At 36.1% G+C, this 21,990-nt stretch overlaps 2 protein-coding genes across 4 annotated transcripts; one reads left to right on the top strand and one right to left on the bottom strand.

Annotated features, from left to right (window-relative positions):
* Positions 1-186: 186 nt before the first annotated feature.
* On the bottom strand, positions 187-6,495 carry LOC129365840 (cyclin-G2-like). The gene is made up of 8 exons (XM_055039356.1): positions 6,324-6,495; positions 5,701-5,824; positions 5,464-5,601; positions 4,444-4,694; positions 4,231-4,309; positions 4,049-4,147; positions 3,257-3,459; positions 187-1,850 (listed from the first exon to the last, which is right to left on the bottom strand). The coding sequence occupies exons 2-8, from the start codon at positions 5,821-5,823 to the stop codon at positions 1,751-1,753; spliced, it is 993 nt and encodes a 330-aa protein (XP_054895331.1). The 5' UTR covers position 5,824; positions 6,324-6,495; the 3' UTR covers positions 187-1,750.
* Positions 6,496-6,564: 69 nt separating this feature from the next.
* On the top strand, positions 6,565-21,033 carry LOC129365838 (coiled-coil domain-containing protein 158-like). 3 transcript variants are annotated; one of them, XM_055039351.1, is made up of 21 exons: positions 6,565-6,981; positions 7,077-7,131; positions 7,643-7,773; positions 8,111-8,277; positions 8,362-8,468; positions 8,545-8,845; positions 8,931-8,983; positions 9,740-9,841; positions 9,961-10,042; positions 10,228-10,347; positions 13,552-13,695; positions 13,833-14,016; positions 14,580-14,732; positions 15,861-15,973; positions 16,198-16,356; positions 16,462-16,554; positions 16,729-16,851; positions 18,380-18,507; positions 19,546-19,605; positions 19,774-19,832; positions 20,426-21,027. In XM_055039351.1, the coding sequence occupies exons 1-21, from the start codon at positions 6,876-6,878 to the stop codon at positions 20,533-20,535; spliced, it is 2,550 nt and encodes an 849-aa protein (XP_054895326.1). In that variant the 5' UTR covers positions 6,565-6,875; the 3' UTR covers positions 20,536-21,027. The 3 variants fall into 3 exon arrangements, with proteins under 3 accessions (XP_054895326.1, XP_054895327.1, XP_054895329.1); XM_055039352.1 differs by lacking the exons at positions 6,565-6,981; positions 7,077-7,131; positions 7,643-7,773; positions 8,111-8,277 and having other exon boundaries at positions 8,379-8,468; positions 8,552-8,845; positions 20,426-21,033; XM_055039354.1 differs by lacking the exons at positions 6,565-6,981; positions 7,077-7,131; positions 7,643-7,773; positions 8,111-8,277 and having other exon boundaries at positions 8,380-8,468; positions 8,529-8,845; positions 20,426-21,033.
* Positions 21,034-21,990: the final 957 nt, after the last annotated feature.

The following is a 21,990-nucleotide window of genomic DNA, read 5'->3' as shown; positions in this document are numbered from 1 at the left end:
ACGATATAATGACAGTTTTAACAAATACATAACATATTTTTAATTGAAGTTACATGCTGCAGCTTTCAGACAGAACAGTTCTGAAATAAAATAAATGGGTGTAATTATGGCCAACATCTAATCTGTCACATAATCTAATCCACCTTTCTATAGTTCTGTAAATAAAAGCAACTGATGTCACACAAGTAGTTAAAAATATATGTTTTTATTTATAAGGGTTATTTGCATCCTTTCTTTATTTCACATAAAATATAAATACAATAGCCAGTATGTGACATCACAAAACAACTTTTTATAATCCCTTTCACATGTTATTTACATTTTTTAAAACGTTTTGTCTTAGATGTGAGCTTATCTTGATTAGCATGAACAACAAACATATTCACAATTGAAAGCATCATGCATTTACAGGTTAGTCACATTAATATTACAATGACACATGAGAATAATGTAAGCAAACATATGTGTGTTTACACAGAATACTGCATGTCATTAAATGGTACAGAGTATAAAAACCAGCTAGTGAGGATGTTGGCTGGTATGTGCAATGTCCTCGGGTCCTTTGTGCTTTGCTATTTCTCCTTAAATTTGTCACAGCTGGGCAAAACACGAAGAGAAACAACTCGGAAGAAGACTTTAAAGTTTTGTTATTATCAAGCTGCCAAGTGTATTACAATTTTATAGACTATTTTTAAGATATGTCACATATTTATTACAGAAGCAGACAGGAAGCTGATGTAACACAGGCACTTTATCATGAACAATCTGACATTTTGCAAACACACACACACTGAATCCCCAGGTGCTCTGTAACTCTATCCCTATTTTTTTGTGTTCAAGCTGGAAAGTAGGGCTAACATGCATGCTAACAGTAGCGGTTTGTGATATGAACGATATGGGCGGTTGTCTCGGGCGGCACCAGAAAGCTATGAAAACAAAGAAAACAAAATATATCCTATATGTCAGTTGTCTCCTGAACATGTTTGCTTCTACTTGTATGCAGGAGACTGCATTACCTACTTTCCGTTGAAAACAAATTAAATAAATCAGATAATTGCATTTTAATTGCAGAAGGAGAGGCTTGGGCTGGTGTGAGCTACTGCAGCTGTTATAAGTGTGTCAAACTCATTTTTAGTTTGGCTTGGATCATGAATGTCCCCAAATAGTAGGTTAAGGCAGAATAAAAGAACTGTTAAAATTTCTTAAATTTAAAAATTTTCAGCATCTACTCACACATTTTGGTTCTATACGAATAAAAAATGGTTTGATTTGACAAATAAAATATTACTTAAGCACAAAACTGTTATTGAAAGTTCACAATTATTTATGTGGCCGATTAGAGTTTAGAGGACCTCATAACCAGGTTTAGTGGGCCGTAGTTAGCCTTGAGTTTGACACCTGTGCTCTACACTCACAAAGTGAAGTAATTTCTTTGTTGGGATAATTTTATTGCCATTTAAATATCTGGATATTTTCTGATGTAGTTTGGGTTTATTTGCCTGCAGCACACATAGCTGTCTTGACTTTTGGTCTGTTGTTGCAAGAACAAAATAAAAATAAAAAAAAGAAATCTGTTTTGTTTTGTTCTGTTATTATGATAGTTGCTAGAGGTGCAGGCTCTAGCAGCAGTGACACCAGGAACACAGATTCACCTTTAAGATCCAAAACATGCACATTAACACGCGTCTGCTCTGGAATCATTTAAAAGTGACAGACATTGCAGATTTCTGCCGTAGGTTCAGCTGTTTGGTCAGTGGTGGAACGAGGGGAAGAAGGCGCCTTCGCCGTCGCTTCCTAAAGAGCCGCATGGACTGTTCTCCACGCTGCTCAGGTCCTCACAAGAATCCTCGCTGTAAGACACAAAGAAATATTAACACTTACAACCAATTTCAATATCTCAGATTTTTTTCTGAAAACATTTAAGTGTTAGAGACAGAAACAAAAAAAAAAACAAGTGAACTTAGTCTATCTTTTCAGTACATAGAGCCATTTTCACCCTTAGTTAGTGCTGGACAATAAATAACTAACAATATATATTGGGATAAATACATTAGATCAGTATAGTAAATCTCATAGAATGTCAATAATTTCACTGAACTCCAATCCAGATCCTTATTTTCAAAAATTCTGATGTTCTTGTTTTAAACCTTAGAATAAGAAAACATTCCGTAAACTCAATTGTTTTTGTCAAATTTCTCTTTCCCATAACAATCAATTTAAACAAATGTTTCACTTTTCCAGCTTTCTGGACTGCATGGTAATCCCCAGTTCTACATCATATTCTGCTTTTCCTTTTAACTCTGCATATGTACAAGTGCTGAAAACACATTTAAACCTGTTCATATATCCTGTAAGTAATATTTTCTTTGAACCAAACACAAAGACACAAACAGAATAACATCCTGAGACTTTTTAAGCCTTGGATATATGGGAGGAACCCGTACATTACTGATCCCTAAAAATAACAACACAGAAGCTGTTTAGTCGAGTGACATTACCCACAAGGCTGAGCTTGTGGAGATTATTTTAGGTTTTTCACGTCGCTCTGCCCCTTCCTGTTGCTGCCACTCAACTACCAAGAAAACAAAATCTGTTTGGGAATATTTCGGGTTGGGAAATGCCACCACAGTCATGGTGGGGAAGCTAAAGGAGAGACGCTCACTAATCTTGATTAAAATTACTGTTTTAAAACTGCAGCAGGAAAGACATGAGTAGCATAGCTAAAGCTGACTGCACGCTGTTTCTGAACAGATAGCTTGACTAATTAACCATATAATATCATATTTTTAGACTTTATGAATGGCAAAAGGGTGTAATGCACTGCATTACTAGGTCATATTTCAATTTTATTGAGTTTCTGAATCCAAACTGAAAAAAGTTAGTAATTGTCAATAACTACATGGTTATTTATTTATTTTTGTTAAGTGCTTGGGTTGTTTTTAGAAGCAGTAGAAACCCAAAAGAAAGTATAAACATGTGTAACATAAATTTTGAATATTAGGTTTTCTTTAAGAAAAGTGATTATATTATACATTGTAACACCTTTAATGATTTCCATGTTTATGTTATCATTGGATGATGTGGTAAATTATTCAATGTTATCAAACTGTGAGAATCTCATACAGTCAAGTCCAAAGTTTTGGCTTCAGACTGAAATATCACCAAACCATCATAACTAATGAAATATTTTGTCAGTTTGTCAATAATATGCATTTAATTGACTAATATTAAAAGAGGTTTAGAATAAACTATCAACCTCTCGCTCTCATCCCAGCTCATCTCGGGAATAGTCGGCAGACCAGGAACGCTGAAGTGACAGGTCTGCAAACTCTGTGCCGTTCTCCGGGAAACAATCCAAACAAGCTTCTTGTTGTCTGGTTTGCTGCATTCACTCGAGCGATATTCCATCATGCATTTGGTCACGAGTTCCTTCCAGTGGAGCAGCTCGCTGTCACCGATCTGCAGAAATGATAAACAGGAAGCAACTGAGAGGCTGCTTGTAACAAAAATTTAAAAACAAAATCATGCTGTCATCAAGAAATCAAAGGACTCTCTATTTCAAACTAAGGTCATTTTATTCATACAGGGTATTTTCAGCAACAAGGTAATTCAAAGTGCTTATTTATTATTCTTATGGTTGCTGAAAGCAACTCCGTCATCATAAATGGCATAACTTCAACATGTTTTAGCAGCTCAGGCCTAGGATATAATTTTTATGAAAAATATTTTTTTTTCATATTTATTGAAATTGTCACCATATGTATGTACCATCGGAGTCAGATAATTTGTGAAAACTAACTAGAAACAACCAATCAGAGCCAGGAGACGTATTGTAGCACTGTCAATCACAATCTGTGTGGCACTGCTCATCTTCCCTACATGACTCCATTTTGTAACTCAAAAACACGAGTCGGTGGATGAATGACTGCCCTGGCGCCCAACCACCAGACTTAGCAAGTGTTCTGGGGGAACCTTGCAAATATACCTTTAAATTCTTGACTCAAAAAGAGAAACACAAATGCTTTCAGTGTGAAGAGAGACAAAATACCTTTAGATGCTTTTGGAACTGCTGGATGCTCTTCAACAACGTGGCTGACTGGAGGTCTTCAAACTCCTGAGCAATGAGGGACAGCGCCAGCACTGATGGCTGTAAAAAAAAAAAAAAACATTTCAGAGATTCAAAGCAAAAACTGCTATTCTGACAAATTGCCACCTGAGAACAATCCTTACTTTTGCTTTAGAGAAAACAAGCCGGCATAAGCAGGCTTTTAGCTGTGCTTCCAGCCTCCCAATGCTTGGGATCTCCTCCCTTAAAATATAAAGTGAACCCCACTGTGATCCGCTGGTTACAGACCTCATGTAGAAGAATCTGTTTAACCGGCTCCATGGAAACTGGAGCCATCACAGCAAAAAAACAACAAACAGGAAGAGAAGAGCGCTTACCTTTCAGCAAACAGAGAGCTGACGGCGGAGTGGTAGAGGTGCAGAAAGGTCAGGGCCGTCACCACGTCTGGATCCACGCTGAGTTTCTCTGAGATGATTTTCTCCATGCGGTTGAGGTCGGACACGGTGAACCTGCTTTGGCTGATGCGGATGAGTTCATGGCTGGGTGAGACGTTGCTCTCGTCCTCAACCATTTTGGCAGAGATATGCAGACAGCACACCCCGATGCAGGGCACGTGTTTGGGCTGCACCTGTTCCAACAGCAGAGATGCATCTGGATCAGCGCCTCGTTAATGGATGTCCAATGGTCTGTACTTTATTTATTCATGATTAACTTAAAGAGGGTCTCACTTAGGGATGATCAACTTTTTCCTCTTTCAGTACTAATACGACACAGAAAAGCAATTCTGAATTTACTTTAAATATTTATTTTTTCAACACAGACATAAATGTACTGAACTAAAAATTTATTTGATAACTCTACACCAGCATGCAATACTTAAATACACCACAAATTTAATTTGTTCAGTCATAGGAGTATAAAGGCCAATTTAAAATAGATAAATAAAGAAACTGAAACTGACAGAAACAATAGATTGACTACTTTGATCAAACATGCAAAACATACACTGCAGCAAACTTTTTTCAAATGGTCCAGAAAGTCCAATTAGGAATTCTAAATATAGTGTAAAATAGATAATACACCATGATGCCGCTTAGAGAGAAATTGGTATTTTGGCCATTAAAAGCCTGATCAGTGCACAATATAATGTTTTCCTAGCACTGTACAGCCCTGATGTCAACAACTCCATCTGATCTTTGCTTTAACATGTCGGTAGAGCACTACATGTCCAAAGGCCTCTGGAACAACTGACTCATGTCAGAGGAACACAGAGTTCGTAGCAGTTCGTAGAATGAATGTAAGATTTGCATCATGATGAAAAATCTTGCTACCAAGATATAAAGTGGAAATGAAGATTTTGAATTTAAAAACATAAATGTTAAACTTGAAATTCTTACCTTCATGATGGTGAGAAATCTATCGAGCAAATTGACAGCTTGCACAAAGGTTTGAGTCCTATAGCCAAAGAAACTGGTCAGGCTCCACAGCTCTTTCACTTTGCTGTCTCTGCATTTTGCAGACACTCCGCTGTGAATCTAATAAGAAGGATTGTTATCCATTTGGAGGAAATATGTGGTAACAACATTTATCATGTCTTCACTAATTAAGTGTGAAAAACCTAAAAAGTAGGTCACCTCAGAGGATGCAGACTCCATCAGGTTGAGGCCTGCTTCCCTGGGGAGAAAGTTGTTCTGCTTTGCACAGCATGACTTCAGCTCACTCAAGAGCAGGCTGTCAATGCCCTGAAGATCTCTCATCCTGCAGAAGAGTATATTTAAAAATCCAATTAACATTAAAGTACAAGAAGACCCCTAGAGCAGATTCCTCAAAGGGCCGAAGAGAGCAACGTATTTAAAAGTTGTCTCCCAAACCACACCTTTTGAGTGTGAGATGTCTGAACAAATTCTACGAACAGAAAAACAAAATGTCATTATTTTTTTACTCTGTTGTAAACAAAACAACAAGATTGCTATGTTAAAGAATGTGGAAATAATAAAATAGTTCCATAAAAGTTAATGTAGTTCAGTGTCTATGAGAAAGTGGGTCAGAGAAAATCCTACAAAGGGAAAAACTGCACGACAAATGCAGGCAATAGGAAATGATGTGCTTGTGTTAGCTAATTGTCAATTGTAGATCATATGTTTAGGCAAGTAGCAATCATTTATTAGTTAAAAATAAAAACAGAAATGAAATAAACTCAGCGTTAGCCTTTGTAGCATACAGCTAGCTTAAATAAATATAAAAACCCTAATTTTACCTCGTCCAGAAGCGCCGACATACAAGATAGCAGCTCTGCCACTGAACTGTAACCTTCACCTTCTCATTGTTCCATTTTGATCCCTACGATTATTTCAAAATGTTATGAAATCCTCAGGATGCTCGACCCGACTCCAACAGCGACACCCTAAATAAACAAGTTAGCGCTAATCTGCTCGTGGACTACGTTAACCATCATGCCTGGAACTGAAACGTCATGACGCCTGGATTTGTTGCTATGACGCGCGGTTTCAAAGTGTCGGTGGCGCTAATGTCAACACCTTCCAGTTTCCTGTTTCAGAAAGCGAACTATTTTTTCTTGGTTGAGTTCTTATCAATATTATAGAAACCATACGTAAGATTTTACTTTATTCGAGGCAGTTTCGGTAAATGTGCTACAGCATCTTTAAGAGGTCATTTTAAACATGTGCTAACAGTTAGCCAATTTAGCTTCCGACGCTGTTTCCATGGAGATGAATCTTAACGACTTGTCGGCTGTTCTTTTAGCCTGATTTTTTTTTCTGTTATTATTTTTGCATTTGTTTAACTATTAATGTCTAATTCAAAACCTCGTGGGCCTCAGAAGCCTCATGATGATACTGATCCGTACTTTTTAACTTTTGGCGATTCTACTGTGGCTAATGAAGAAACAGACAGAGGTAAACTAACTAAAGTTTTACTTTTAATTATCTATTTTTGCCTTTGTGTTTACAGTGTGATGATGTTGTTAATGTGTTCCTTACTTCAAACACAGTAACTCAAAACACTTCCCTTGGTATGAGATTTAATCGGACTCTGGATGAACTGAGGTAATGCTGCTGAAAACTTGAGTTATTTACGTTTGAATATTGCTTTGCCTTTTTGACAAATCAAATCTGTTTATAGCTTCGATGTATCCTAAACAGTGTACAACTAAACAAGTCTGTTTTCTCTGATTTACTGAGGTTTGTATTCAGTATTTTTTTGCTGCCTAAAATTAATCAGAACTAATCAAGGGAAAATTGTTTATTCTGAATTCTTGCCAGTTGTTGTCTGTATTTCCAATCTATTATTTCTATGATCCGACCTCAGATAAATGGAAAACATCGTATTTTTAAATGGATATTACAAATGTTTTGGTTGAGATGCTATAAAACCAAGATAAAACGACAGATTGTTTAATACTCAGAATCTTTACCATTTGGTGTGATTTTAATGACTTGAATGTGTAGTTTTTAATTAAAATTTGTGGAAAGTAACTATTTTTCCAAAGAATAAATGTCTGCAGAAATATCTTTCGAACTGCAGATTATAGATGACACGTGTGAATTTTCTGTGCAGTGAAGAACTCAACAGGCAAACTATGGAAGTACAAGACATACAAGAGGAGATTCAAAATCTACCCAGCGAAGCTTTGAGGAGGTTTGGATCCCCTTACAGAAACAGTTCACCTGAACGAAGATGCTACAAAAGTAGGTTTTAATATCCGTATTTTAACAATACATGGCCTTTTCACAGCTTTTGTGTAGTAAATGTGGTTGTAACATGATGAAACATAATGAAGTTCACACGTAAGGAAACGTAGCAGAAAAATTCTGATCATTTAGCTCCAATTAAAAAGTGATTTGTATTATGTGTTGTCATTCAGCATTTATTGCATATTTTTGTCAAAGACTTTTAGAATAAGAATGCTTGCAAAGAACAGATAAATGCTCAGTCTGTTTAACATGTTTCTTTTCTGCTCTCTGCAACGATTACAACGTTGCTGCCCACAATATGTTTCAAACTGAATTTCCACTGATGACTCAGCTGAAGAATCCGGTGGTTTTTCAGCCCACATTGATGCGCTGACTCAGGCTATTGTCGACTGTATGGATACTTTAAAACAGAATGAGGTGCAGCGAGACCGAGGCTCAAGTGAAATGGATTCATTGGAAAGTGCAGCAGAGCAGCTGTCTCGTTTACAGCTTAATAAGGTTTATATTTTCATTCCAGCCATTGATTCCCTGTGCTATAATATTGATCAATCTCAATTTGGTACTTTACCTTCTCAAATAAAGGCACACAGTGAGGAAGAGGAGACATTTAGTCCCCAAAGAGCCATCATGCACCTGAAGTCTAAACTGCATGAAGCTCAGATGGAGAACGATGCCCTGACTGACATTAGGTGAACATACATTTAATTCATTCCTGTACAGAAGGTGCTCTAACTTACTTTGACCCGCAGATCTTCTTACTATTAGGTTGAAGGACTCAAGGAAACAGGTCAGTCAGATGGCGAAGATGCTGCACTTGTTGGAAGAGCTTCAGAAAGTCAAAATGTCGAAGGTCTGGAAGCTTCCGGAGATGGAAGAAGAGGCATTTGCCCTTCAAAGAGAAGTAGAATCACTGGCAAAGTGCGTAAATAGGGTTTACCACATACTTTATGAAAATCAGTTTGGGGACAACTCAGCCGGTAATAAGACTGTGAAGCATCAGGAACCACAATCTGGATATGAAAATGTCCACAAGGACACAGATAAACAACACTGGACATATTTTAGAGTAAGTAGTAAAACTCAGTTAAGGATTTCATTCAGTATCTGAAGTAGCTCTTGATGTGCATGATGTTTCTCTTCTTCCACACCAGTCAAAAGACCAAGAGAAGAACAGTGAATATGAAGGATTAAATAACCAGGAAAGGTATACGATCTGCTGCAATGTCATTTTAAATAGCTTATTAACTTTATAAATGTTTCAGTTAAATTATTTGTTACTTTATAGGTCTTATTACTTTAGACCAACATTTAGCTTTATACTTTTAATAGAGAAACTCCTGTTAGTTTACTTAGTAATCCAGAACAAAAATCAAACATAGAGAACAAACATTTAGCTTTATGCATATCTAGAACTCAACCCAGAACAACTGGAACCAACATCTAGTTTTTATATTTAACCAACATTTAGTTTTATACCTGGCTCATCCAGAACAAACTTAAGATGTAGAGAAACCCCTATTAGTTTATAAATTATGTATTACATATTCTTATTCTAACATGTGGAACCAATATTTAGTTTTGTACTTTACTTTTTTGTCTTTAGGTTTTGTTGGTTTGATTGTATTTCCTTCTAATTTATGTAAAGCACTTTGAACTGCCGTGTGTCTGAAAATGTGCTAAATAAAATTAAATGTTCCAGCTGCATTTCACATCAAGATGCATACATTCTTGTTAAAATAGGAAAACAAACTTACATTCTATCAGTTAACCACAAACAAGAAGATAATACAAACAATTAGTAGAGAACTGGAGAGAATGAATTTACATCTGCATCAACCAACATTTAGTTGGTTGAAGCCTACTTGGCCTGTTGCTAACAACAGCTGTCAAAACCTGTGAAACGGAAACAAATAATGCTTTGTTTCAGTTGTGAAACTATTTCTGCGTTTCATTGCCCCAGGATGGAAGACCTTATGTCAAGTCTTGACCAGGAGATGGCGATGTTCACTGACAAATACAAACACTGCGGAGTCAATTTATGCAACAAGTTGAGGCTGCTAAAGTAAATATATAAATGTTGAATCTCTTACTAAAAATGTCGAATGTGTGTCTCATGCTGAGTTAATCAGGACATTCTAGACCAATATTACACCTGGTCACTGAAGCAGTCTCTCTGTGTAGGAACCTGGCTGAAAGTCAGACCTCACTGCATCTCTGTCAGATCAGAGAACTGGAGTTAACCATCTCTGGCTACAGAGACAAGGTAAAGAATCAAATCATGATTTTATTATCTACAATGACAGCGCTAATTACATTGTTTTATACAGTTAAAGTTTGATTAACCTGAGAGGAACCAATCGAACTGCACAGTCAATATGTGAAAATGCTCCCTAAGCAGAAATGAGTCTCTTTGTCTCAGGTTTGTGATTTCTACTTGTGTCATTTTAGGCTAGTTACCTGGAGAAGATGATGCTGGAGACAGAGACCGAACTGTTTGCCACCCATAAAGAGAGAGACAAATCGCTACAGCAGGTCAAAGAGCTGCAGTTAGAGCTTCAACTACTTAAAGTACGAGAATAAACCCTACTTACGTCGCCTCAGTCCTGTCATGCTGTGTTATTAAAAATCTACATTCAGACTGATGTTTCAGTAGATTAAGGAAAAGCAGTCTGAGTGTCTAAGGCAGCAGATTACCACATGATTTCCTAAGCAGTTAAAAATCATTTCCTACTCATTGTTGTAGACGTCCATCCATGTCAGAGGTGTTATAAGGGCAGAAAGTTTCATACATTTGCATCGGTAAATTTGAATTATCTCTTCTTCGCAGTCAGTAGTTTATTTTAGTCTCCATCATGTTGGACCACTTCATAAATATCTTCAATTAATTCATATTAATGTTTTACACTGTATTTAAAACCTGTTGGTTCCGATGACTTTATATTCTCTCTATAGATGATACCCTTGGCGTTTTCTTTTTGTGTTAATTTCTTTCCTTGATAAAAGAATGGAAAGAGCTACACCTGCTCCTTACTGCTGCTTTATTACTTTCTCTCAAACATAGAAAGTACTACCAGACCTGGCCTCTGTTTTTCTGTATTAGTTCAATAAAATAAATAAATATTGTTCACACTACCTGTGTTTCCATTTACCATATAATTGCTCAAACTTTAATTATGAAAATAAATTAGCGTAATGGAAACACGGCAATTTATTTCAATAAATAAAAGTAGGATGAGATGGTTTTCCAGTTGTATGGAAGTTGGTGCATTTCGTAAACCTGCAATGGAAACACTTTTTTCAGATCACACCAATCATGTGGTCAACAACCAGATGTTACTGCTGGGGGAAAAGACAAAGAAGACGACAGGAAGTAGTAGGAGGAGGATGGCGCGCCATGTTTCTGAATGCCCAAATCGTGTTTTTTCAACATTAGAGGAATATTGACAAAATTTTGGGTATATTTATCATGGAAACGCAGCCGAGCCAGGTTCTACTAGACATTTTAGAAATGGAGTTTTCCTTTCTGCTGTACACATTTAATATGTATTTAACATGTACATATTAAATACAACCTATACCTGGACAGTGACTCAGAGTAATTGGGTGGGTTATTTCCCTGAGCTAGAAAACATTTTTGCAGTTAGCACAATAAACTAAAATTGACAGTTTTATTCTCTTTCTGCAGGTGTAGATGCAGACTTCTAGGATTTTGATTTTTTTCTCTCTAACCTTCTATCATTCCTCTACTTAAATATCCAGTTAAACCTTTCTCCATCTTTTGAAATAAACTTAAAAAAATTTCTAATAAAGTTTTATATATATCAAGCAGAGCTTCATGGCAAAAGCTGTAACGCTTAAGTGCAGATAATTAGATGGCCTCTGCGAAGAACGTCTTCGAACATCTGTTAGTGTGAAAATGCCAGAGCTTTAAAAGCTTCTGTGATAATTTAGAGACGTTGTTTACTTTGCTAAAAGTGGCCACAAAGTGAATCCAGTTGATAGATTTAAATAATTAAATAGTGCAAATTTAGCCCTATTACAATATATCAGTTTATTTCTGTGGCATTTCATTCATCAGCTGTTTTCTTCCTGCACATCTATTTTTAGACTCTCCCAGAAAATGTTTCATTCTCTTTCTTTAGTTGTCTTCTTCTCCTTCTCCCGTGTGATTCAGTCTTTTCTTGTTTTCCATTAATGTGGCTTTTTTCCTCTGAATTTCTGCATGAGGAGTCACTGAGAAGTCAAATGAAACTATAAAGTACCAAATACAAACTACTGAAATGTGATGCTATTAACTGTAAATAGATGTATTTCTGTCAAAATATCATGAAGTAGATTTTCAATAATTCCCATTTTTGCCTCCAAACTATTCCTCAGATGTCACCAAAACAAATCTGAATCCACTAGTGAATGTTATTTTCTTCTGTTGGGCTGGTGAGAAAAATGGCACTTGATTTTTAAGAAGTTTGTATAAAAAAAGCGTAAGGTGGTAGGGAGCTTTTATCAAGATAAGTGTTTTATAATTAGAATTTTCATTTATTGAATTTCATTAAAAAAAAAAAAAACTGACAGTACTATTTAAAATTTTACGTTACTATTTTCTCCATGGTTTGTTCCATGAGAGCATCAATTAAAATCAGTAAATTTTTAAAAATAATTGAATGGAGCTACTGTGTGCAGTTTGGTGGCGTCCATTTCAAATGGGAATGTTTTTCAAGAGCAGTATTTTTATCCAAATTTTTTATTAGGATTCAATAGAATATTCAATAGAACCACAAAATATTACGATATCATAATTATTGAAAGGTTCCTAAACACATTTTGAGCATTTTGGCCATAAACTAGATGTGTTATCTCCACTGCTTTTATGGACGAAACCCATAACAAGTTCCATTTATGTTGCTACAATCCTTGTACAAGAAGCAGATAAAATATGGGAGAAATTTCTCTGGTAAGATGAGACCTAAACTAAATTTTTTGGACCTATTTGAAAAATATTCTAAATTATTGTGAAGATCCTCCTCATTTGATCTGAGTTTGTGATTATTTTTGTTATAAAGAATGAGCAAAATGGCACAAACTAAATCAGCCAAAGCTTTCCAGTTGAAATAGTGATTCTACAAGGCTGAATATAATGCATGCCACACTTTTCAGATTGTCAAATTTAACAAACATATAAAGATACGTAATTCTGTCCTTCCATCAAAAAATGCTGCTTTAATTTTTGTTGTTCTTACATGAAGATGCATTGCAGTTTGTCACTATAAATTAACAAAATGTGAAAAGTTCAACCCGTAGGATTCACTGCAGTATAAGATAAGCCTGTTGCAATAAGCAATAAATTAATTAATTGCAAGATAAATTAAAATTAGCTCAATCATATTTATTTGCATCGTTTTTCTTTTTTCTTTCTTTCTAACAAAAACTGGAAGTAAAAAGTCTTCATTTTGTTTAATGACTTCATAATTCATTTTATGTATTGTTATATTTATTTTGTGGATTTAAAATGTCTTCCAGTAGAAATGTTGATTAGATTTTAAAGTTTAGTGATCTTTGAGAATGTGTTCTTGCATTACCATCACATTACTTGAAAATGGTTTCAAAACAACGATATTATTTATCGCGATAACCTCTGGGACGATTTAACGGCCAGCAAAATTTGTTATTATGCCAAGTCTAGAATAAGTTTTAAACAAGCTTAAATGTTTAAGAATCTGTTTTATTTTCCCATTTAAATGTCATTACACCTCTGCTTTGTCATCTTTCACTCAGTCTACTTGTGAGAAGCAGCAGCTTGAATTCAGGGAAGATATAAAGGCTCTGAGGGGACAGCTGGAGTCGACCAGGAAGCAGCTTTCTAGAGCCGGAGAGGAGAATTCCTGCCTGCAGATGCTTACAGAGCAAAGGTCACAGGAGGTAAGGAAACTTCGGAGACTTCTGTAGAAAAAAGACAAAGAATGTTAGATAAAGGAACCACAAAACCAGCAGGTATATTGATTAATTGATTCCTTACCTGCCATTTTGTCCAAGTTTACTCTCAACTACTTGTTCAGTGCCAGGCTCTGCAGGCTGAATTAGCCCAACAAAAGTCTGAGTTGGTGCATTTAGAGCATGAGAGACGTCAGCTGCAGAACTCCCTGGCCGACCAGAACCAGCACCTTCATCAGGAAACTCTGGACAAACAGGAAGCTGTGAAGCAGCTGGAGCTGCAACGCGTGCAGCTTTTCAACCTCAACAGTAGGTAGAGTTTATATCATCACAGGACTGCTCCTGTTTATTTATTTCACTAAATATTAAGATAAAACTTTATTAATTTGAGGTAAACTTGACACAAAGTTATTCTTCTGATATAGCTTTTATAAAATCACAATTTTAAAAATGCATCACAGAGGCTTAAGATTTTATGACGTCTTTTAGTTTACTCTAGACTTTTAGAGATTAACACATTTTAATGTGCATGCATTTTTATTTAATTTAATTCATATTTGAAATACTAAATAATTTCTTACTTACACTATATCACTAATGGTTTAAGTTATATTTGTATTTGCTAATATTTAAAACTTGTGAACAAATAATCAATTTCTCCTTGGCGATCAATGAAGAATATTCTGATTCTAAATGTCATCAGAGTAAAAAGAAAAAATAAAAAAAAATGCTGTTTAGTTCTTTGTAACGGAGGAAAAAATAAACAAAAAGGAAATGTTTTCCTGCAAATGCTTGTTATTTGAAGGGCCCTTTTTTCTTAGTGACGTCATAATCTATTTTATTTAATCATGTTTTTGTGGGCACAATTTCAGAACAGCTGGAGACCCTGCAGCGGCTGCACAGCTGTCAGAACGAGGAGCACGAAGGCATGGTGCTGCAGCTTCAGAGCCGGCTCGCCAGCGCCCATGATGAGCTCCATAAGCTCCGACGCAGCTTGAGGACCCTGAAAGCAGCCGAAGGGCATGGTTTGTGTTACACCTTCATTTGAAACTAAAGACGTGGCACAATAAGCAAAAGTCTCAATCAATCGCATGATAAATTAAAAAGAATTAGATCATTTTCATTGGCATGACTGTTTTGTTTTTCTTTTTTTCTGCCAAAAACTGGATGTGAAATCTCTTTGGTCTCAACGAGCCTCTTTAATTTTGACTTCTGTATTCATTTTACATGTTGTTTGAGGTGTTTTTAAAATTTATTTTGTACATTTAAAATGTTTTCCATAAGGTTATCTTCTATTGTTAATGGCATAACAATGAAATTATTTGCATTATGATGCCATCACCTCTGTTTTACTTGGAAATGGTCTCAATATCGTTTATCGCGACAATTTCTGGGACAATTTACATCCAGCAGTATCTGTTATTGTGACAGGCCTGCACTTGATGTTTCCTCATAAAATAAGGAGCACAGATAAATAGGGCAGAAACGATTAATCGGATTAATTGTGTTGAATTGATTATTGAAATGATTGTTAACTAATTTAGTAATTGATTAATTGTTAACTGGAATAAACAGACACAAAAAAGGCCATTTTCTGAAAAACGACACATTCAGAGCAGTAATTAAATTAGAATCATAAACATATATACATTTTGAACTAAGATGAATTAAAAACAAGAATTTGTAAATTTATTCTACCCAGAACACGGTAGGCATAGTTTTAGCTTCACCCAGATCAAATTCTGGGTGAAGCTAAAACAATCATCTACTAATCAACTTTTGAAATTCAATTATTAATCAGTTTATTACTGATCAGCCAGCCTTGGTGTTAAGTGAAACAGAAAGATAATATTTGCACATTATATTTTGATGTACAAATGATCAGGCGTACAGCAAATAAATTCCAAGTTTTTTCATTTTTATTTTGTTGTTTATTTACATTTTGATGTGTTTGTAATGTTTTATAAAGAAGCTGTAGGTGAAAAATCTGCAGAATGTGCCAATTATTTTATTGGACTAAACGATTAGTCGTTGGAATAATGAATAGATTAATTGATAATTGAAATAATCGTTGGTTTCAGCCTTAACTGTGTTTCTTTTCGTAAAATCTGCAGTCCTGGTCATTAGGACTAATGAATGTGCGGCTCTCCCAGGCCTGCAGGTGGCTATGGACATGCAGAAGGAAATCACCGCCAGGAGAGAGAAGGTTGACGCCATGCAGAGCAGAATCCAACATTTGGAGGAGAAAGTGGAGAAACTGCAACAGGTTAAAACTTTTCAAACACTTTTCATACCCTGGCAGACCAGGTGCTGCAGTTTCTCACCTGAAGAGAAACACCTGCAGAGTTTCTGACTGAAGACATCTTAGAAAGAAAAATAACAGAAAATGCTTTTATCATAATATCATGTTGGGTGGGTAATTTAAAATCATTTGATACAAAGAAAAAAATCTGTAAACACCGTCAATTTACCCATTTTTTTCTGTTTCAGGAAAAGCGTCACCTGAACCTGGAGGTCCACCATCAGCGTCAGGACCTCACCTTCGTCAGGGAGGAAAAGAGGCAGCTGGGCAGTGAAATGAAGGCCCTTCGCTCCAAAGACCATCAGCTGCGGGAGCGGATCGTTGAGCTGGAGGGAATTCTCCACAAGGTGAAACCTGAAACAAAACCTGACCCAAGAAAAACATTTACTCTGAGATGTTTTCTTTAGTGTCTTTCTCGGTCTCAACATCTTTTCTCTTATGTGTTCCTAAAGATGTGTGAAAGTTTGGCGAACTGTCAGGATTTCCTCCAGCTGAGAGAGCAGGAACATTTTCGGTTGAAACTCCAACATGCTCTGAACTTGAAGGTAAATTCACCCTCAACCAGAACACCAGAGGTTTTCTTAAAGAATGAATCTCCTCAGTTCATTTATTATCTTCTGCTATTACTGAAACTAGTCATCAGGCCCAAAATCTGGGTGTCCTCTATCTTCAATAATTTTTTTGTATGTCTTCATTCAGAATCTCTTTTGTTCCTGTAGGAACTCCAGGGTGGGAATCTGTGCACATGTTCGGCTCCATCTCCATCTGATCTGAACTGCAGAACTCGGTCTGCACAGACTGCGCCGTCCTCCCCCCCGTTCCGCTTCAGCAGCCAGATCAAAGTACGGGTCAGAACCTTCCCCACATCGTTTTGCCTTTTTGTCTGTCCCTGTGGTCCCAGCGCATCGAGCGCTCGGATTAATCGTTTTCATGTGGCAGCAAAGGCCCAGCTCAGCACATCTGCTTCTTCTTTAAATCAGAAACACTCCAAACACACATTCCTGCTTGCTAACCCTTCAACACAACTTTATCTAAGCAAACTCATTTTTCATTTCGAGCCATGTCAAGGTCATGAATGTTCTCAAAGGGCCTGTTGTACCAGAATGTGTTGAATAGTAATAAATAGATCTGTCTGAGTTCATTATACACCTCTTAAAATTAAATAATATTGAGCATCTTTTCACATTGTTTGTTTTGGAGATATTTTTCATTCAAAATCTGTGATTTTTGTGGCGCTGTTATGAAAATATTTGCAAGAAATTTGCTTAGGATTGGACAATAAATCAATAACAATATATACTGCGATGTACACGGAATAAACATCAGTAGATAATACTTGCGATAAAATATTCAATATTTAATATATAGAATATTCACTGAACTCCGATGTGGAATTGCTAGGGATTCTGGGAGATGTAGGCAGAGGAAAGGTGTTAGCTACTCAGTCTTTCACTGCAAGCTGAAAAGGGTTGGTGGAATCAACTAACTCACGCTCTCTTTGGTTACCTAGCAACAACCTGTTGAGTAACTGGCGCAGCAGCAGTTTGAGGTTTCACCACCGTGCCTCATATCTGCTTAAAATAAAAAACAACAGCTTGAGTGGAAACTAGATAAAACAGGAAAGGTCACACCACCAGGTGGCAGTATTTCAAATATTTAAAACAAAAAAAAAAATCAATAATTATCAATGCTGACTGATATGAAACACTTATAATATAATATGTTTTCCAGTCATATCGTCCTGTATTTATGAGTGAGTTTTAGTTTCTCTCCACATCGATCACAGATGATAACTTGTAAAATTGAGGTAGCAGTGAAGTGGAAGTAAGAAATACTTCCACCTGCAGTTGGGAGTGAGCATTATTTGAACCCAAGGTTTTCTTTAACACTTTTTGACAAAAATTTGCATTAGTGCAAAACAGTGTCTGTTGATTTTGCATCAGGAACTGGTATTTTTAGCAGTATACAGATGAAAATTGATTTAATTGACAAAATAGTATTCAAGCACACAACTGTTATCTTCCAGATTCAATTAAAGTAGCTAACCAGAGTCCAGACTCTATGGACCCTTAAGTTTGACATATGTTTAGGCCTGTCATGATAATCAATTTTCCTGGAGGATAAATCGTCCCAGTAATTGTTGCAAATTGGCAATAAACAATAATATTGTTGTTTGTAATATTGATAATGTTATGATAATGCCAGTTTGCCATAGTTACCAAAAATGAAGTAACTTTAATTTTATAAAGAACAGTTATCTTCTGGAAAGAAAACTAAAACACAACCAAAAACAAGAATTTTATAAGACTATCAGTTTGTTATTACTGTAATTTTATTTATGTCTTCCTTTTCTGTGGATGTTGAATGCAGGAGAGTTCTCAGTGCGGGCACAGAGCTCTCGTCAAAGAGATGCAGGCAGAAGACAGAACACTCAGCTCTAAGTGCACCGCCAGCAGGAGGATGTCTGCGCCGGAGAGACCGCACACTGCCACCGCTACGTACGTCTGTCTCCGTTCTCACACTCTACCAAGATTAGCTTCTTCTGAATCGCATTTAAACACCATGTGATGCTGCTGATTGTGCAAGAAGTCAGTGGAATGCAGGAGGATCTGGTGGGGATCCATATGACTGAATTCACTCACTGGTTTCATATTCTACTGATGATTTATTGGCTTTGCTAATCTGAAAAATATTTACTTTATTTTTAATTTTTTTTGCCTTGTGGTTTCTGCTTTCAGCTGAAGTAAACAAACATTCCTGCAGTAAATCTACAGTCATATTCAATAAATTAGGGTATTATTACAATAAGTCCAAAAGTGTACCACCTGAAGCCACAATAAGTCCAACCTAAGTTTGTGATGCAATCTACACATTTATACACAGAAAACCTCCTAATCAAAGGTTCACTGCTCGTTCCATTAGCAGATTGTTTCCCTTATAACTTGGGAAAAATGTATTGTTATAAGTTAATTCATCTGCCAATGTGAGAATCACTTTTAAATCAATATTAAGAAATTATTGACCTAAAACAAGCTGCCATTTCTTTCTGAAAAGTTACTTATAAGGTAGTTTTTATTTCAAGTATCCTAAGACATCTACATTAGAAACTAGGCAAAGTTACTCAGCAAGATTTTGTGTTTTTGCATTTGTTGGTTTTAAAAAGAGTTTTTATTTTATTGGCAAAGTCACTTCTTCAGAAGCCATTTATTAGCGGTCATTGGTGGTTACGCTAGCTAGCCAAGCATTCACAACAGGTTGTGCTTTCAGGGGAGGTGAAGAGCGCCATACAGAGGTTGATTGACAGCGCTAGGACCTGCCTACTCACTGTGATTGGTTGTTTCTTGCTTGATTTTCTTTTCTACAGATTATCTGTTTTATACTATACAACCACAACATAGTGACATTTTCAACAAAATACTTTTAAAAAAGTTCCTGTAAAAGTTACACAATGCAGCTTTAAGTTGGTTTTATAACCTAATTCAACAATGGGATCCACCAGATATTTTGTTGTGTATTTCTTCTGCCAACTAACGCAGTGCTGAGGACGAGGAAAGACTGAACGTCTGCTCCAGCGTGAGGAGAAAAACGTTTGACTGGTAGGCAGCCTGTCCAACCCTCCCTGGAGTCTTTCCCGCTGTGTTCATTACAACTGGTTGTGTTTTAAAGATTCTCCCAGCATTTCCTCTCTTACGGCGTTATACAAAGTGTTTCAGTCTAAGCAAAGTGACGTAACCTGAGTGTGTTTGTGCTAATGTCGCATACAGTAAGCAACGTTTTCTGGAGGCAACAGAGCTGGATGGGCAAACAGTCAACAACAGAGACGGTGAGCAGTAAATCTTGTCTTGTGTTTTCAATTTACTCCATTTCTTTGGAAGCGTTTTTATTCCTGTTATGTGACTGCACCCTCCATAACTGCCTCTCCTAGTAAAGATGCAGAAAATATTTTCATATCAATTCATTGCAGGAGCATGATCTCATACTTTAATTTAAGCACTGAATTACAAATAAACTTTTAATTTTTGTTTATCCATCTACAGCTCTGTAAAAAAATGAAGAGCTGAATGCACTGAGTACCTGCTGGTTATTCCTCCAAATATTGATTTCTGAACTCTTCCTTCCAATAATAATGTTGAGACATTATTATTGCTGTTTCTAAATGAATAAGGACTTGTTTTCTTTGCATTGTCTGAAAGTTCTGTATATTTTGACCATTTTTCATTTTCTGCCAATAAATACAAAATTTTTGCTTTGAACTTCAGAGACACTTTATAAGTAGTTCACGGAATAAAAGAACGATGTTCCTTTAACTCAAACATTTTTCTACAAAGAGTGAAATCAGAGAAACTGATCATTTTGCAATGGTCTCTTATTTTTTGCACAGCTGTATTTCCCTAATACACTTTCTGACTTTTCCAGGCCTTTTAACCTCCAGCCCAGTGATTTCAGCGAAGTACAACACGTTCCCACTCTCATCGAGCCGCAGATCACCTGTCCACACCCTCCTGACCTCTGACCCCAACAGCTAGCACTAAACATGAAGAATGTGAGGCTGACTCTCTGTGTCAGTAAGATAATTAAATTTTTAATGGGAAATTTATGAACCATTACAGACTGTGTTTGTGTGTGACTCAGACATAACAGAACGTAATCCAGGGAGTCTGACATGTGATGTAATGAGCAACAGACTCTCGTTTTTACAGATTTAGTCATTTGTTTTTTTTTCCAATGTGTTGAACGAAGATTCACTTTCTGAACTTTCAGAAGCTGCTTTTGATCCAACCCAAAACCAAAATATTTAAAGCTGATCAGTAACAGATGACAGGCAGAAAAAACGAATTCCTACAATCATTTCTGTTAATTCTGTTATTTGGTTTTTGATAGAGGAAGTTTTATCGCTGACGATTTCGTAAACCAAAAAACAAACAACTTTCCATCATGTGTATTTTATTTATCTAATAAAGTGTTTAGATTACATTAACGTTTCATTTCATTACATTATTTATTGTCAAGATGGAAAGAAATGGAAACATTATAACTCAGATTGTTTACAACACATTAGATATTAATATCTATTATTATTATATCTTAATATTTATATTTCCTTTCTTCCGTCCTTTTTCCCTTCCTTCCTTCCTTCCTTCCTTCCTTCCTTCCTCCCTTCCTTCCTTCTTTCCTTCTTTTCTTCCTTCCTTCCTCCCTTCCTTCCTTCCTTCCTTCCTTCCTTCCTTCCTTCCTTTCATTCTGTTGTTTTTGTGCTTTTTATGATGTAAAGCACTTTGAACTGCCTTGTTGCTGAAATGTGCAACACAAATAAAATCTTATGATTGATTGATTGGTTTATTGATTGATTGGTTTATTGATTGGTTTATTGATTGATTGATTGGTTGCTACCTTTCAGTTTCGCTTTGTAAACTGTTCAGTGTAAATTTCTGAAACTCTTTTTTTTTAACGTTGACCGAAAGTTTTCTCTCTTCTGCAGTTTTCCGTATTTCTGCTTTTTCCTTACATTTCTGCAAATCTTCTTTCTGCATTTGATTTAAAATACAGTTTTTACTAAAAATATCCAGTTGCATATCAAACTGGATTTTTGCAGAAAATGCTGATTTTTCTCGTTTTGTTCGGCCTAACCCTAGCACTCCTGTTACAGGAATCCGTTCCTCATATAGATGTGGAAACTGGATGAAAACAGTCCAGATGGGAACTGTCAAAAGATCTTGTGTTTATTTTCTGTGTTTGTTCTGGTGTAGCAGAAACATTCAGATTATCTAATCTTGTCTCAAAGTGAGTCTTACGGGAAAGACAGACTACTTCCTGAAACGTCTCTCTGCTCACATAAGTGTTTGTTATATTTAACTCTCTTTTTTTATTCATCTTGTATTTATTTGTATTGTTAAAATGTTTCTTGGGCTTGGATTTGTTATTTAATGTAGCCAGGAAATAATTATGAATCATTTGTTTAATCTTTCAATAGATCAGTTTTT

The sequence above is a fragment of the Poeciliopsis prolifica genome, unplaced genomic scaffold (genome assembly GCF_027474105.1).
Source record: "Poeciliopsis prolifica strain line A6 unplaced genomic scaffold, Auburn_PproV2 SCAFFOLD014, whole genome shotgun sequence".
In the NCBI taxonomy this organism is placed as follows: domain Eukaryota; kingdom Metazoa; phylum Chordata; class Actinopteri; order Cyprinodontiformes; family Poeciliidae; genus Poeciliopsis; species Poeciliopsis prolifica.
This window is presented reverse-complemented; position numbering and strand designations above follow the sequence as displayed.

Bases quoted from the DNA above. Each gene is read 5' to 3' on its own strand.
- LOC129365840 (XM_055039356.1), bottom strand. From the start codon at position 5,823: ATGAGAGATCTTCAGGGCATTGACAGCCTGCTCTTGAGTGAGCTGAAG. The intron at 4,695-5,463 runs GTAAGAATTTCA...CTGTTGGAACAG, and splicing joins GATTTCTCACCATCATGAAG to GTGCAGCCCAAACACGTGCC. The intron at 3,460-4,048 runs GTATTTTGTCTC...TCATTTCTGCAG, and splicing joins AGTTCCAAAAGCATCTAAAG to ATCGGTGACAGCGAGCTGCT.
- LOC129365838 (XM_055039351.1), top strand. From the start codon at position 6,876: ATGTCTAATTCAAAACCTCGTGGGCCTCAGAAGCCTCATGATGATACT. The intron at 6,982-7,076 runs GTAAACTAACTA...CTTCAAACACAG, and splicing joins TAATGAAGAAACAGACAGAG to TAACTCAAAACACTTCCCTT. The intron at 16,357-16,461 runs GTGAAACCTGAA...GTGTTCCTAAAG, and splicing joins TGGAGGGAATTCTCCACAAG to ATGTGTGAAAGTTTGGCGAA.